We start from the raw sequence: 17000 nt of genomic DNA, 5'->3' as shown, positions 1-17000 counted from the left end.
CCTAACTAAGCTGGCTGAGTTAGAAGTTTCCTGTGTTTTACTACCAGTTACTACCTTTGGCCATTAAACAGACGCTTCCTTGTCTTATTTCTATTATCCCATTTTATTAGAAAATGAAATACTTTTATGAGGTAATTCTTTTAAATCTTTATCCCACCCCCAAATACATTCTAAAGCACATACCTCCATGTGATACCAAAGGTCGGTCTAGGAGAAGGATACGGCCATATATCCAAGGCAGGTTTGGCATTATAATTAAAATAAGGGACTTCTCGGATTCCTCCTTTTCTTGCCAACTTTTTTAAGTCATCATTAGGCAAAACAAATATGCTCTTCTTGCTGCTCTTGGTAATAAACTTTCTGTAGGATGGCAGAGCGGTACCTGAGCGAGTCTTCTTCGGTCTTGAAAACTTCATCAGTTTCACTTTGTCTCTTGTGGAGTACTCTTTGCTCACAGTCATGGATGTTACCAGTGTGCCTCCTGCAGTGGTCAGTGAGTCTGTCACTGTTGTGGTGACCACAGTTTTGCTTTGCTCCTTTACAGAGATGATGTCTACATTGCTGCCCGTGGAGGGTGTGGACAGCTTTGTTACTGTCGTAGTAGTGGTTGTGACAGTGGACTTGGCACAATTTTCTGTGGAAGAGACAACGGTTTGCTTATCACCTTTTGCTACCTTGATTACAGTTTTTGACTCTGTGGCCACTGTGGATGTCATTGTGGTAACTTCTGTGATGACTGTTTTTCTTTTAGATTCTCCATTGACATTTTCATCTTTGTTGGTGGGCAGCCCATTTTCATCAATAAAATCACTACTGAGATTAGATTCCTCTTCAGATGTGATGGGTGATGGAGTACCCTTCTTAACTTCTGAGGCTTCAATTTCCATATCTTCTACCTGATTAAATGAACTACTGCCTGGACAAGATGGTGGAGGCGTGGTGGGTTCTGTACTGTCAGACTCTTTGGTTGATGGTAGCGCCTCAAGACTATCTTGGTAATTACCTTCACCAGCTGAAGAACTCAGTACATGTGACTTTGAATCTGAATTATTTTTTTCATTAAAATCTTCCATAACAACATCACCATTAATGAATGGCTTTACACCTGACTGTTTAACAGTCAATGACTTAATATCATTTTCCGGGACTATTTTATTTATATTATTAACCTTTGGTTCAACATTACCACTTATGATTTTACTTTCGGAGATTTCTTTCAAGCATTCACCTTTCAAATACACTTTAGGTTTATTATCTTTTCCATTTATTTGAAATGCACTTGCTTTCTGGTTTTTCTTTTCAGACTCTCGATTTTCATTATTCCTTTTGTCAGTGATATTTTTTAGACTTACTTGATCAATACATTTATTAACTGGTCTCTCCTCTAACTTGTACTGTTGACTTGGTCTTTTACCATTCGTTTCAGTTACCTTACCCTGCAGCCTGTCATCGCAGTTTCCAGTGGACTTAGTAGAAACAAACTCGCACTTCAATGGCTCCAAGCTTTCAATACCTTGTTCTGGAGTCATGAACTGTTCAGAAATACTTTCGTTGCTATTCTGAACAATCATATCTTCTTCACTGCTATCTTGCACAGACATAGTATCAGAACTATTTTCCAAAGTGCTATTATATTCAGAGTCACATCCCAGTTTTCCATCAAAGTCTGATGCTTTTGACAGAGATGGGGCACTCCTGGTGTCACTGGTACTCTTAGGTACTGATGGAAGTAGAGCACTCTTAGAAGAAGAAACAATGGTGTCATTATCCTCCTGTATGAGTGGTTTTTTGTTCTTATAGATCAAAGTATCGATATCATCTGTGCTGGCTGGTTTAGAGTCATCAATGAAAAAATCACTTCCTTTTGTTTTAATCTTACCGAGTTCCTGGCCTTTACTGGCAGGTTCAGAGACACTCTCATCTATGTCATTTTCAACTGAAGTTTGTTTGCCATAGTTCATCCGAGGACTCTGAATGGAGACATCATCTAACACTTGATCTTTTGGATAGAGTTTGTCTGTGTTAAGACTAGGACCACTGATTCCAAGAACTGAGGAATCACTTTGTGAACACCCCTGAATCAAGTCCTCTGATTTATCATTACCTGCACTGGGGCTCTGTTCTTGTCTAAGCAGGTCACTATGACACCCTTCTTTTGCTTTTGTTATTACTGGTGACTCAGAAATACTTTTCAAAGAACTTGGAGATGACTTCCCTGCTCCCTTCATGCCACCCTCCAACTTCATTTTCTCGTGGCGCTGTTTTTCTTCCAGTGTAAACTGTTTAATTCTCCTTTCAAGAAGTCCATCTAGTTTGGAAGTTTTTATTTTCTTTTTGTAACTAGTCCTTAGATGAAAACCCTCACTGACATTGACCACATCTACTTGAGAACTTTCCTGACAATTTATATGGGACTCTGTTTTCACATCATCATCTATTTCCATTGGTTCTTCCTTGAAGGATTTATCAATGTCAGAATCTAAAAGTTCTTTTACATCTGTGAAATAAAGACATTTATATAAGTGTAATTTCTATTCTAAAACGAGAAATTTACGAGACTTATTTTTAAAAGTGCCCATTTTTCTTCTTTTCACATTAGGGCTTAAAAAGAAGTATATATTTCAAAGTTCTTGATACATGATTAAAGTATGAACAGGGCTAAACTTGATAAAAGGTTAAAAAACACAAAATCTATATTTCTGAATTCACAAATTTACAAATATATAAATATTCTGATTCTTAGTATTTCTTAGTATCTAAAAAGATGGAATGCTATAATGAAAAATTATTTAGTATGTGCTACGCTATCGCACACATTAATGAAAAGATTCTGTATTTTTAAAATATCTTTAGACGCATGCATTGTCTAGCTCATATCATTTTTCAAAAAACCACTTTTTACGAAAGACAATGAAAATTTTTCAAAAGGTTAAACACAGAGTTACCATATGATCCAGCAATTCCAGTCCTAGGTATACCTCTAAGAAGTGAAAACGTGTCTACAAAAAAACTTGTACATAAAAGTTCAGAGTAGCATTATTCATAATAGTTAAAAAGTGGAAACAGCCCAAAGTCCATCAAGCAATGACTGCATAAACAAAATGTGGCCAATCAATGTAATCCTTATTTGGAAATAAAATACTGAAATATACAATATGGATGAACCTTGAAAACGTTATGCTAAGTTAAAGAAGCCAGTCATAAAGGAAAGCATATTATCTGATTCCACTTACATGAAATATCTCAAACAGTCAAATCCACAGAGACAGAAACAGACTGGTGGGCTGGGGCCATCCAAGAAAGGATTGGGAAGTGACTGCTAATGAGCATGAGACTTCCTTTCCAGATGATGAAAATGTTCTAAAATTGATGTGATAATGGTTGAACTACTCTGGAAATATACTAAAACCACTGTATTTACACATTAATAGGAGGAACTGTAAGATGTATGAATTATGTTTCAATAAAGCTGTTATCTACCACACAGACACACTGTGGTGTGAACCTGACCCTCTGTACTCTCGCCACGCCCAGGTTGCCTCCCCTCCACTCTGGCCTCTTTACCTAGGTCTTTCTTCTCAGTAATCTTTGAGATCTCCATTTCGCTTTGGTCTGTTCCTTTTGCAGCATCTCCATCTTTCACTTCAGCTTTCTCAGAATCAAGCTCTGCTTTTATTTTTTTTGGACTCCGTGGACTTTTCCTTTTATCTGATTCATCCATATTTTCATCCATACTATTTTTGGCTAAAAAAACCCACATTTATGTCAGTTACAATTATTTCCAATATTGGAAATATACTTTAATATATCCAGTTTAGTAGAAATAACCAAGTATTTTCCAGTCAGTCATATTTCATTAAAACAAAACAAAAGCTGAAGGTACATTACACTTTCTTACATTCAAGTTGCTCAGAAAATTTTTACAAGCCAGTAGGAGACCCTTTACAAGTTGTAAGAACACTGACATTTAAAATAGACAACTATAAATGTTTGGATTTTTTTCCTGCATTAAAGATCTTCATGGGCTGGTAATGCAGTTCTGTGACAGAGCCCCTGTCTGGCACACATGAGGCCCTGAGTTCCATATCATCATCACATTTTTAAAAAAAAGTCTTTACATAAAGAGTATCTCAAACCTAATCTTTACTGAAGATTTAAAAATGGTGTGCAAATACAAATGCCCAGTTTTAACGTGATGCCAGAAGTCAGAGATAAACAGCCAGACACATTCAACACTCTGGTCTTCTTGGGTCAAGTCAAGTTTCCCAAATGCATTTTTCTGTTTTTCAACATAAATGTGCCTCCCTCACCCTATCAGCCTAGGTTAGCTATTATTATAGCAACAGTTGTTCTGCCATCATTAATTACAGTTTCTACTGCCTTCACTATGGTTCCTATTTTGTAGTTAGGCCCAGAGCCAGGGACAGTGTGCACTGCTGCTTTCTTCCCTACTACCACCTGGGAAGAAAGTCTTAAAAAGACCCAAACTTCCTGGGTCAGGGTGTAGCTCATGGTACAGCACTTGCCTAGCATGCACAAGGCTCTGGGCTCAACCCCTGTATGGCAGAAAAAAAAAAAAAAAAAAAAATCAACTTGGTACCAGATTAGATAAAGTCTGGCATCTGAATATGAGAAACTCTATATTAAGGAAAGTGGATACAAAGTAAATCTGCAAAAGTATAAATAATTTGTACATTGATCATCTGTATTTTACTACACATATCAAAGCAGTTCAGATACAATTAAAGAGCTCAATACATTTTAAGTCCTAAGTAGATAAGTGGAGCAACAAAAAGGTAATAAAAGAACCTTACGATAATCAGCTGGAATTTATTATAAAGGATAGAATAATAATAGAACTGAGTATTGACTGTTGCTATTTACCAAATAGAAATATTCATTGAGCAACTACCATTTTCAAGATACTGTCAGACCTGACAAAATAAATACCAGTGATATTTATAAAACATGTATTTTTCCTGTACAAAAATAAAACAAGGACTGGAGTTGTGGCTCAGTGGTACAATGCATGCCAGGCATGTGTGAGGCCCTGGGTTCAATTCTCAGCACCACATATAAATAAATAAATAAAGGGTCCACTGACAACTAAGAAAAAAAAAAAAAAAGATAAAACAATACTAACTTTCCTACATTAACAACAGCACAAATCTACCAGTCCAGTTTTCATCAGTATTCACAAAGAAGCCAAGTTGATTAACTAGGTAAGTACACACTATTGTGCAATACATGTAAGTTTCACAGCACACATCACAACATAAATCAGCACAGTGGTTGTTGAAAATTGCTTAGGTAACAAAGGGGAGAGACTACATGGCAAACAGGAAATAGGACTACAGAAGCCAAGAGTCACAGAACATTTTGGTCACGGACTTCTCACTCCTGCTGGTGTGAAGGTTGACACACCATCTAGTCTCTACAAAGGAAAGTTTATCTCTAGAACTCTGATTTCTAGATGCTAAAGTTTGTTAGCCAGTAGTAAATCAAATGAACACCTCATTTACATGCCTGGTACAGGATAGACTTGCTATGTGCAGTATGTTGAGGTTACCAGATATGTAACTACTCCTGAAGTCAACTAGTAGTGAGTTTAAGATTTTGAAAAGCAATATTATAATTAGGTGGCTGTGGCTTTAAAGAAAAAAAAATTTTTTTATACTGCATTTCTTTAACTGAAATTCTAGATAGTAAAATCTTGTGAATATAGATCTCTTTTTTTTCCTTTCTTTCTTTGCGGTGCTTGGGATTGAACAATCCAGGGCCTTGTGCTTGTGAGGCAAGCACTCTGCCAACTAAGCTCTAGTCCCAGCCCATGGTAATTTTTAAAATTTAAGAGTTTATAATTAGTAAATGACAACAGTAATTTTGCACATACTATCAAAAATTTCAGAAAAATGGTTTAATCCAAACTATGGCCAATATACTATCAATTTATAAGAAAATAAGACAAATCAAACGTGGTTATTCAGAAAGAAATATAATTATTACTAGTGAAAAATTAAACATTTAAAATATTTCATATTAAGCATAACTATTCAAAGACTCAATTACTTACTTCCTTCTAACGACTTCCTGTAATTCACATTAGTATTGCCAGGCAATTTAGGAACAAACCTATAAACATGAGTCTTACTAATCCAGCTCCAACCACCATATCCTGTTACTCTATACTCCTCTCCTTTTTGTTTCCAAACCTGGTATAAATAAAAACAAGTTAATTAAACAACACAGTATATTATCAAACAAAAGTAAGAATCAGGAAAATTAAATTTCTCAATCAACTGAATTTTCACTGGGAATCAGATTTATGAAAGAACTTAAAATTCTTCCTAAAATACAAAATTTAACAAAGTTTTAGTTTTATAACAATTTCTACAAATTAGTCTCAAACACTCCCTAGTAAGAGGAATCTATGCTTATAAAATTATCAGACAGATGTACTTCATCCCAACTGTATCAATTAAAAGGTTATGTGAAAAGTGAAAATTATAAGGTATTCAAAGTTGTAGAATAAATGTCTCAGAAATGGGTAACACTATTTAGAAGGATTACAGTAAAAATTACCTGATGTTTAACTGGAAATGTGTATTTTACCCACGTAGCTTGCTGCATTGTTTCTTCCTCTTCTTGCTTTTTCTCTTTTTTTTTTACTTTCTCCTTTTCTTCTCTTTCAATTGATGTCATTCTATGTAACCTAAAAACACACAGATATGAAAACAGAAATACACTTAACTTTAAAAGGTAAAAATGCAATTCTGAAAATGAGGCACAAAACCAAAGTCTGTTTAGTTGTAATCCCACAAACCCAGTCCCAACTGACAAAAATAAATAGATTTAGAATTTTGTTAACAAGAAAAATCAGAGTAGAAAATGGCAAAACTGGGGCCTGGGGCTGTAGCTCAGTGGCAGAGCGCTTGCCTAGCACTTGTGAAGCCCTGGGTTAGATCCTTAGCACCACATAAAAATAAACAAATACAATAAAGGCACACTGTCCATTTGCAACTACAAAAAAAAAATAAAAATTTTTTAAAAAAAGAGAAAATGGCAAAACCAAAAAATGTTATCTTTTCCATATCCCTTCCTGAAAGAAATACTTCTGTTTTATTCCTGAAAGATTTCACACATAATACCATTTATGTGTCTCTTTATACAGTCCATCACGCATACTTTGGTTTCTCTTCAGATCTTACAAATCTTTCACCTTTTAGTCTATTATGCATTTACACAAAAGAACTGGTAGTACACACTACGGTTTTTAAACAGTGAATAATTGTACTAGAAGATCTTTCTGTATCAGAGTAAAAGATCTTTTTAAAAGAACTAAAAAATATGCCACTGCAGGGAGAAACTATCTTACTGAATTAGTTCACTATGAAAATATGTTTCACAGGGCTGGAGTTGTGGCTCAGTGGTAGAGCACTTGCCTACCATGTGTGAGGCACAGGTTCAATTCTCAGTAATGCATATAAAGAAAAGGTTCATCAACAAACAAACAAAAAAAATTTTTAAGTGTATTTTCAGTGTTTTGTTTTTTTTTTTTTTTTCCTTCCTACAAAGTCCAAATCCAAAAGCTTTTATTTTTACATCAACCAATAATTCTGTTTCTTTCTCACTAGCACTGGAGATTTTGAAGACTTCACAAGGTCCACTAACAAAGAATTCTGGCTTACTATACATGCACAGAAAAAGGGGCCCTTTTGGATTAGAGGAGGAATCAGGAAAGGAGGTTTACAATGAACTCAATCATAAGACCCAAGTAAAGCACAGCCACCCTCTAATATCAGGCAGAACAGGCACCTATGCACCAGTAATGTGCAGGCCTATGTGGGATTCTACATTAAGGTGGTTAGTCCAGATTTTCATGAGTGGGAATATTTCTCATAAACAGACATGAACCAAAATCTACAAAGAGAGGAAAGAACTCCTGTCTCTACGAGCCCCAGTGGTAGAATCGCTTTCATCCCAACCAAACCAAAGGAAGTCAATTTTTCATGCATTGTTATATGGGACCTTTAGTCAACTTAGTTTAGTGATGCTACAAAGATGGGTGTGGGAGGACCCGACGACTGGATTCTTTTTACCTTCATCTTGCATCAAACACTCCCCATTTCTCTCCCTTTCTCTCTGCCCTCCTTCCTTTCCCTCTTTTTAAGAAGTCTTTGTGTTCCTACGATCATAGGACCTCAGCACACTGGCTCCCCCAGGTTGAGAGTTCATGACTATTAACTGCACACAACTACAATAGAGAACATACTCCATAAGCTCCCAGGTTCTCCTCACGTGATGGCTGGAGAGGAAAGGTTTCTCATTAGGAACTGACTCACTCAAATACCATCTATTCACCAATACTCTCAGAGGCATAGCATGGCGGATACCCTGAGGAAGGGATGCCAATGCCAGAACCCAATAGTAGTTGCCACAGTTTTTGTTACCTTGGTTTCTTCCGCCTCTAAAAGGCCAGGTCCACCATACTAACTGAGCTATCTTCTGAGAGAGGCCTGGAATGGAGCACTGTGTAGAGAATGCTAGCACCATGACACTCTGGGGCTCTTGGTCTCTGTCCCCAAATTCAAAGGATTTATACTTTACTGAGGTTGCTAGGCCATTAAGTGTTATAGATACAACTAATAGTTATATTATTATAGTATTACAGTTAATCTGTGATGTTTTCCCAATAAAAAAACCACTGCCACCAAGATGATCTTATTCGGGAGAGGCAGAAGCATAGGGAGCTTGGTAGGACTTCTATCCTTTTTGTTAGGGAGAAATCTTTGGCACTACTGGTGGCCTAGAGGCCACAGGAAGGAAGACCTATCAGACTGGTAACATGCAGGCTTCAGCAGCCACTCCACTGTGGTGGGCACAGTGGGTGGCAGACTTTCCTTCCACATATACAGAGTCATCTGAGAGCTGGAATAGACTGAGCATCAACTCCACTCCTGACGGCCTGCAGTGCTCAGGATTCTGTTGTGGTTGTTTTGCTATTATACTAAAACTACTACATACAGCATTTCATGTAGCGTATCTTTCATGGTAAAGTTGGAGAATATCCTTCTAGATTCCTTAGTGATGGGATGGCTGAGACCAAAATTTCCTGCACTTAACCAATCAAGACAGTGCCAAACTGCTCCTCAGAACTGTGCCCTCCAGCCTCCCATCCATTACAAAGATAACCTGCTGTCCCGTACATCCATATGAGCTGAGTTAGTATCAAACTTCCAAATTGTTAGCCCAACTGAGCAGTAAGAGACACTATCCCATGGATCTTTAATTATGAGAGAAGTAATCATTTTTTATGTCTACTGGCCTTTCATATTTATTTTTCTGCACAATGCCTGTTCAATTCCTTTGTCTTGTCTGTACTGGACTATTAGTCCTTTTCATTTATAAAAGGTCTTTGTCAATTAAGGACATTTTCCATTTGTAGTGCAAATATTTTTCCTCAGTTTTTCATCTGTCTTTTGAATATGATTATAATATTTTTCCACACAATTTTAAATACATGTATCCACTTTTCTCCTGTATGCCATCTGGGGTTTTTATCTGTTTAAAAAGAAAGTATCACAACAAAAATATAAATTAATGCATGCTTTCTTATTGCAATTTTCTTTGTTTTAGGGTTTTTTTTGTTTTTTTTTTTTTAATCTTCATTAATCTGAATGTTTTTGCTAAGGCAGGATCTACGTAACATTTTCCCCAAACATGCCCTCTTTGATTTCTGACATGTAACGCTACCACTTGCTAAATGCCTACATGCATTTATATCTATTTCTAGATTTCCTAATCTACTCCATTTCTCTCCTTCTTCAGCAGGACAAATTATTATCTTAATTATGTTAGCTTCAAAATATGCTGTAACACCTATTCTAAATATCCAATTTCCTTTAAGACTAGTCTTGCACATTAATTTTTCTAGATGAACTATTAATATCATTTTGGTCAAGCCACCCATGGCCTCAGGAGAGCAAATCCTATTCACAAGGCAGAGTATCTTTTAAGACTACTGAAGTTTTAAAGATTCCTTTATGCAGGGCCTGAATATTTCGTATTAAAACTTATTCCTAGCTGTTTGACAGCTTTTCTGGTTGTTGCTGGCATCTTTTCACTTAAAATTTTTATGAATATATAAAATGCAACATAGTTCAAAAAATTGAGCTTTATCAATAAGCAATGTATCAGAAGCTTGTGTCTCCTAACCCTTGGCAATTACTACTCTGACTTTTGTGTTAAAAAAATTCCCTGGTTTGTCCTTCAGTTTTACTACTTATGTGTATATCCCAAATAGTAAAAAAAAGTTTGGCTTTTGAAAACTCAGTAGCATGCATAAAACTGGCTGCATGAGAGAAAGGGTAATATTGTCAATATGAAAAGTGTCCAATAAAATATGACCTTGTTCCTGTGCCACACAGTCTGGCTGTAGCTTTGTAAGAGCCTCTTTTGGTGAATTAGCAGGCGAGGTTATGAGCAAGCCCAAGATGACAGAGGGCCCACCACAATCACAGTACCTGGCACGTTGCAGTGTAAAATAGGCCCGTTATAAAGAGACAGTCCAGAGTGGACTGCTCTTGACTTCTGCCTTTGTGCTTTTTGAGGGTTCAGTGGTGTGACATGGGAACATTTCCATTGAGCAGTGGCCTTGTTAAATAGGTTACCAATGTCCATTTCAATTACTGCTTCCATAATTTTACTACTGCTATATGCTGTGCTATTCCTTGCCCCTCTGGGTTCACAACTTCAAAATAGCTCTTGGGGTCTGGGGAATGCAGCTCAGTGGTAGAGACTAACGTAGTACACAAGAGGCCTTGAGTTCAATCCATAACACCACTGAAAAATCACCACCACCACCACCACCACCATCATCCCTTTGTCAGTTCTGATGGAAGTCAGGGAAGAACAAAATTAAATGTGTTTATTTAATTTGCTATTTTAACTCAGAAGTCCCCTGGTGTTTTCTACATGGTTATTTTTTTGTTTACATGAAAGCTCTTATTCAGTATGCCACAAATCTTATTTAATTTTCATATTGTTTCTGATGGTATTTCAGCCATGGGGGGATTTCTGAAGTACGTAATTAGATCAATTATAATAACTGTGCCTATATCTTGGCAATGTTAACATATTATTTCTCTTGGCAAGTTGCACTGGCTGTTATTTTTAGTTAAAGTCAAAATATAGTAGTGAGGGCTGGAGCTGGAGCTCAGGCAGAGCACTTGCCTGGCATGTGTGAGGCACTGGGGAGGATTCTTAACACCACATAAAAACAAACAAATAAAATCAAGGCATGCTGTCCATCTACATCTTTGAAAAATAAAAATGAAAATAAAAATAGTAGAGATAGTGGGCATCTTTGTTTCGTTCCACCTGAAGGGGAATACTTTAAGGGTTTTAGAAAAAAGGACAATGATTTTGTTTGAAATATATCTTTACCACAAAAAAAGAGAACAATATATTATTAAGCTTTTTTTTTTTTTTTAATTGACAATGAACTAACAAAACCAAAACTTTTCTGCCATCTAATGAACTGATCATAAAATTTCTTTGGTTTCTCAAAATAATCTAATATTAGAACAAGTTATCCATGCCTAGCAAGAAGTCAATTTGCTATTCTTTGAATTTATTCTGGAATATATTTGCTAATAGTTTATATAAGATTTCCTACGTGCACGTCTATTATTAATTACTGATCAATGATAAATATTAATAAAAGAAACAGGGCCATTATTTTCTATTTGCCTGCTTCTTTTTATCAAGTTTTTTCCAACTATTTTTGGGAAGTGAGTATTGAGAATTGAGCCTAGGGATGCTTTACCACTGAGACACACTGCCAGTTCCCAGCCCTTTTTATTTTGAGACAGGGTCTTGCTAAGTTGCAATTTGCAATCCTCCTGCCTCAGCCTCCTGAGTCACTAGAATCACAGATATGCACCACAGGTACGCATGCAGTGCTTTGTTTGTCAAGTTTTATATACTAACAAAAATTAAGATCTACAAGATTTCCTTCATTTTCTACTTTGGTAGAAGACTTAAAATTTCTCATTCCTGAAATTTCCACAACTTACTTAAAAAATCATAGATGCAGTAATATAACCAGAAATCCTTTTTCTAAGTGTGGCCTATAACCTGCTGTCTAAGGATAAGATCACTCTAGCATCTCCTTTCCAACTCCCCCTCCAACCCCAAATTAGCCAAGGTGGCTGCTTTCTCTATGGATGTAGGGAGCCTGGGTATTTGTCAGAGGACCTGTAGGGACTTTAAAATCCCCAGTGCTAGTACTAGATAATCAGAAATATTGGTTAGTAAGTTCCTTTCTTTATTCTTGATATCAGTTATTTGTGTTTTCTGGCTTTTCATTTTCCTTGATAATTTCATCAGAATTTTGTAAATTATAGTTTTACACATCTTTGCTATTTCAATAAATCTGTTCTTACCTTCAACGTTTCTTTCCTTTACATTGCCTCTTTGGATGTATATGTAGCTAATTAATTTGCAGTTTTTCTTTTCTAATACAAACATTGAGGACTACCAATTTCATCTAGGAACTTTTTAATTGCATCCTACAAATTTCAATATATATAATGCTTTCATTAACATTCAAATCAAAATTGCTTGTTTTCACAATGACTTTTTTTTTTTGGTACCTGGTATTAAACTCAGGGACACTCAACCACTGAGCCATGTCCCCAGCCCTACTTTGTATTTTATTTAGAGACAGGGTCCTACTGAGTTGCTTAGCACCTCATCTTTACTGAGGATGGCTTTGAACTTGAGATCCTCCTGCCTCAGCTTCTCCAGCTGCTGGGACTACAGGCATGCATCACTGTACCTGACTCATGACTTCTTGATCATATTTTACTTAAGTATTACTTCTTTTATTTTTTTCAATATTTTTTAGTTGTCAATGGACCTTTTTATTTTTACTTATTCATATGTGGTGCTAAGAATCGAACCCAGTATGTTGCACATGCCAAGCAAGCGCTCTCCCATTGAACTACAACCCCAGCCCTTAAGTATTACTTCTTAAGCTCAAAGCATACAGTCCTTGAATTTCTTTAAGCATTAACTATAAACATCTACATTTCCTTAATAATATTGTAGTATATTAGCATATATGCTTTAAAACTTAACACAAATAATATCAAACTACATGTATTTTTAGTGATAGAACTCTTTTCATTACCTTCTATATTTATAGATCCAATCTCATTAAAATTGTTGCTCTATTTGACTTTTGCTATTACACAGTAATCTATTATAAGACAATGTCATAGTTTAAATGTGCCCAATGATGACTATTTGGGGACTATTTTCATATCTTACCATTAAATATAAAATTCTAAGGAACATTCTTCTAACATGCGTCCTCGTGTATACATGTAATAGCTCCTCTCTGGTATGAAACACAAGAACTGCCTTAACTTTTTCACCAAACTTCACTTTTTATACCACTCCTTCCACTACTGAGCTTTTATCAGAAATGTATTAGGGCTGTCTTACTCGTATGTTATCTCTTTGTTAATAGTCTTTCTTTAAACTTTTGTCAATCTGGTGGATGTGGAACAGTAGCCTATGGTTTTGATGAGCATTTCCCAACTTACCATGAAAGTTAAGCACCTTTTCATCCTTCCTGGCTAGTTGTGTCTCTTCTTGAGTAAATTATATTTATATTTTTAGCTTTTTTCCCACTACTAAATGGCTTCATTTTTTGTATTACTGAAGTGTAAGAGTTCTTGAATATACTATAGATACTAACCTTCTTTTGATTATATTACAATAAAACAACAAAAATAAATTCAACCAGTTCATGACCCAGTCTTTTAGGACAATACTTTATTACAAGGCAGCTCAAATCCAACAAAAAACAAACTACTATTATAAAGGAAGCATATAATAAAACACAAACTTAAAGGTTGTGGTGATCTAGTCAAGTGTGGTGGCCCATGCCTATAATCTCGGCTACTTAGGAGGTTGATGCAGGAGGATCACAAGATTGAAACCAGCTAGGCAAGTTTGTGAGACCCTGTCTCAAAATAAAATACAAAAAACTAGGAATGTAGCTCAACAGTAGACTGCTTACCTAGCATACACATGACCCTGGGTTCAATACCCAATACCCCCCACACCCCACACACAAAAAAAGTAGTTTTCTCAGGAGAAATAAGATAATGTGAGTGAAAAGCAAATGCAATCATGGTAATGTCCTCATTTTAAAGTTGGGTGGTGAATGCATAGATGCTTATTTTGGGGGGGTACTGGGGATTGAACCTAAGTGTGCTTAACACCTGAACCACATCTCCAGCCCTTTTTATTTTGACACAGGATTTCAATAGGATACTTAGGACCTCACTAAATTGCTGAGGCTGGCCTTGAACTTGCAATCCTCCTGCCTCAGCCTCCTGAGTTGCAGGGGTTACAGGTGTGCACCATTGCATATGGCTTCACTTTTATTATTATCCATTACAGCTTACATTACACAGAATCTTACATTTGTATCACTTATAAACATAGGAACTCATTGCAGTGTATACAGACATACACACTCTTTTACACTTACTTTCATCTGGCAACATGCTTGTAAATGAAAAAGGTGGGGGAAGAGACAAGTGGGAAGTTTCTTACAGGGTCATAAAGAAAATGTTCCATAATTTCTACTTGGAGTTTTGTTAAAGTGTTGCTTTTCGCATTTAGGATTTGCTCAATCTGGAAATGACTTCTTTATAGCATAAAGCAGGGAACCCATGTTCCACCAACATGGATAACTCATTGACCACTCCCCTTTCCCTGAACATCATGCCTTACCTTTCCACTCATGTGTGGACTCTTTATGGTGTACCATTGGTCTATGTTTATCTTTGCGTCTGTACTACTGTATTATCATAGCTTTAAAAGAAGTCTTGTGGGGCTTGAGTTGTGGCTCAGTGGTAGAGTGTCTACCTAGCATATGAGGCACTGGGTTCAATGCTCAGCACTGCATATAAAGATCTATCAACAACTAAAATTATATTTAAAAAAAAAAAAGAAAAAAACCTTTAAAAAGGTTTGAAAAAAAGAAGTCATCTTGTAACCTGGCAGAGCAAGTCCTTCCCACCTTGTCCTTAAAATTTGCCTTTTCTGTCATTAGTCTTTTCTCCTGTCATCTTACCAATTCTACAGGAAATCCAACTAAAACTTTGTTTGGGGGGCAAGGGGCTGCTAGGGATTGAACTCAGGGGCAGTCAACCACTGAGCCACATCCCCAGCCCTATTTTGTATTTTATTTAGAGTCAGGGTCCCACTGAGTTGCTTGGTACCTTGCTTTTGCTGAGGCTGGCTTTCAATTAGCAGTCCTCCTGCCTCGGTCTCCTGAGTGGCTGGGATTATAGGCATGCGCCACCACACCCAGCCCAACTAAAACTTTTAATGTTATTCAAATCAATTTATATATTAACAGGAGAAAACCTAAAACTGTCAAGATACTGTACATAAACACAAGAGAAACTTTTCTGCTTTTTCTGTATTTTTGTTTTCATCAAAAATTTTCATGAATTTCTCCATAAAGATCATTTATAAATATTTAAAAAATACTGTTACTAAAAGTTTTTTATTGATTATCACAATAAAAAATCTTTTTGAATAAAATATTAGTTTGAATTTCTAGGTATGTCTTTAGGATCTAGTTTTAGAAATTTGTGACCTATTTAGTTAACCATACCATTACCAAAAGAGGAAGTCCTATTTTTAATTTCTAATTTTCTTAAATCATGGCCCCTAATTTTTTAAAAAAATTTTATTCTATTTTATTTCCCTTCATCATTATATTAAACAAGAGTTCCTATGTATATATTACCAGATGCTATACTAATACAATTCACAGCAGAATTTTATAAGTCTAAAGAACATTTTGAAAAGACCAGTCATGCTGACAAAGCATGATGAAAAAAATGGATTAAAAAAAGTCTGAATTCTATCTTCTACTAGAATATTCAGTGCTTGAAAACAAATCTATAAAAGGTACAATTAATTTTACATTACATCTAATAATGGAGGTTTACTTAGTAACAATTAACATAGTTCTTGAAGCTTTGTTCTGACACTAGACATATGGCTTCTTGGCCCGCCAACACAAGTTTCAGGATGATCACCTCCTAAAAGAATGGTTTTGGGCAAGGCTGGAGGTATATGAAGAAGGAGCAACAGAAACAGGGCACTACCTCCCAGTTACTTTGGCTCTTTCCTGGCTTGGCCTTGATAAAAGAGAGCTAGAAAAAATATAACAGATGCATGACACCCACTGAGCTCTCTTGTCCCCTGGTGCACAGTTCTGCAGCACCTTAGTTTAACCTTGTTTTTCAGTTGCTAGGAAAAATTAAGTCCATCCATTTGTGGAGGACTCTACAAATAGCAGCAATTATATTCAAAATGGGAAGGAAAAGGGGGCCAGGGAGAAGACAGGAGCATCAATAAGATTATGTGGGGGGAAACACCAAAGAAAACTGGAAGCAGTTTTTAGCACATGAAAATGTTTAGTAGGTATAAATTTACCTAAAAGTTAATTCATTATAAAATAAAACAAATGTGGAAAGTAATAGCATACTGTAATCCCAGATGGGGGTGTGACTCAATGTAGCAGGAGGTCTCTGGGTTCATCCCCACTACCACAAAAAATAAAAAATTAAAATTAAAATTAAGGGGTTAGACAAATGGTAGAAGCCCCATAGGGAAGCAGGGAAGATAGAATGAATCTTATTTTTTGCTTTATACTCTTGGGTAATATTTGCATTTTTTACCATAAGCGTATAATAATTTTGAAATAACTTTTTAAAGACTATATAAGTTTTGTTTTGTTTTTCTTTTCTAAGTCTATCAGGGCTAAGCAGATTCAAGTTTCAAAATTTATCTGTCCAAGTTACACAGTTCTGGGTCTCCTTGGGAGCTATAAGATCTTCAGTCACTCAAGTCTCAAAAAGGGTATAAGGCAGATCCTTAGCATAGTACCTGGAACATTC

At 36.1% G+C, this 17000-nt stretch overlaps 1 protein-coding gene and 1 long non-coding RNA gene across 16 annotated transcripts in view; one reads left to right on the top strand and one right to left on the bottom strand.

Moving 5' to 3' along the window:
• Positions 1-17000, top strand: part of LOC306656451 — a 561410-nt gene that overhangs the window by 200214 nt on the left and 344196 nt on the right. The window lies entirely within an intron of this gene.
• Positions 1-17000, bottom strand: part of BPTF (bromodomain PHD finger transcription factor) — a 134372-nt gene that overhangs the window by 44342 nt on the left and 73030 nt on the right. For all 15 annotated transcript variants that reach the window (XM_079131551.1, XM_079131556.1, XM_079131552.1 and 12 more), the window contains 4 exons: positions 6583-6712; positions 6074-6212; positions 3565-3744; positions 184-2497 (listed from right to left, as the gene is read on the bottom strand). In XM_079131551.1, coding sequence (XP_078987677.1) covers positions 184-2497; positions 3565-3744; positions 6074-6212; positions 6583-6712 — 2763 coding nt within the window. The remainder of the gene's footprint in view (positions 1-183; positions 2498-3564; positions 3745-6073; positions 6213-6582; positions 6713-17000) is intronic.

The sequence above is a fragment of the Sciurus vulgaris genome, assembly GCF_902686455.1.
Source record: "Sciurus vulgaris genome assembly, chromosome: 3".
Lineage (NCBI taxonomy): Eukaryota > Metazoa > Chordata > Mammalia > Rodentia > Sciuridae > Sciurus > Sciurus vulgaris.
The sequence above is the reverse complement of the archived record's forward strand: the minus strand, read 5'-3'. Positions and strand labels throughout refer to the sequence as shown.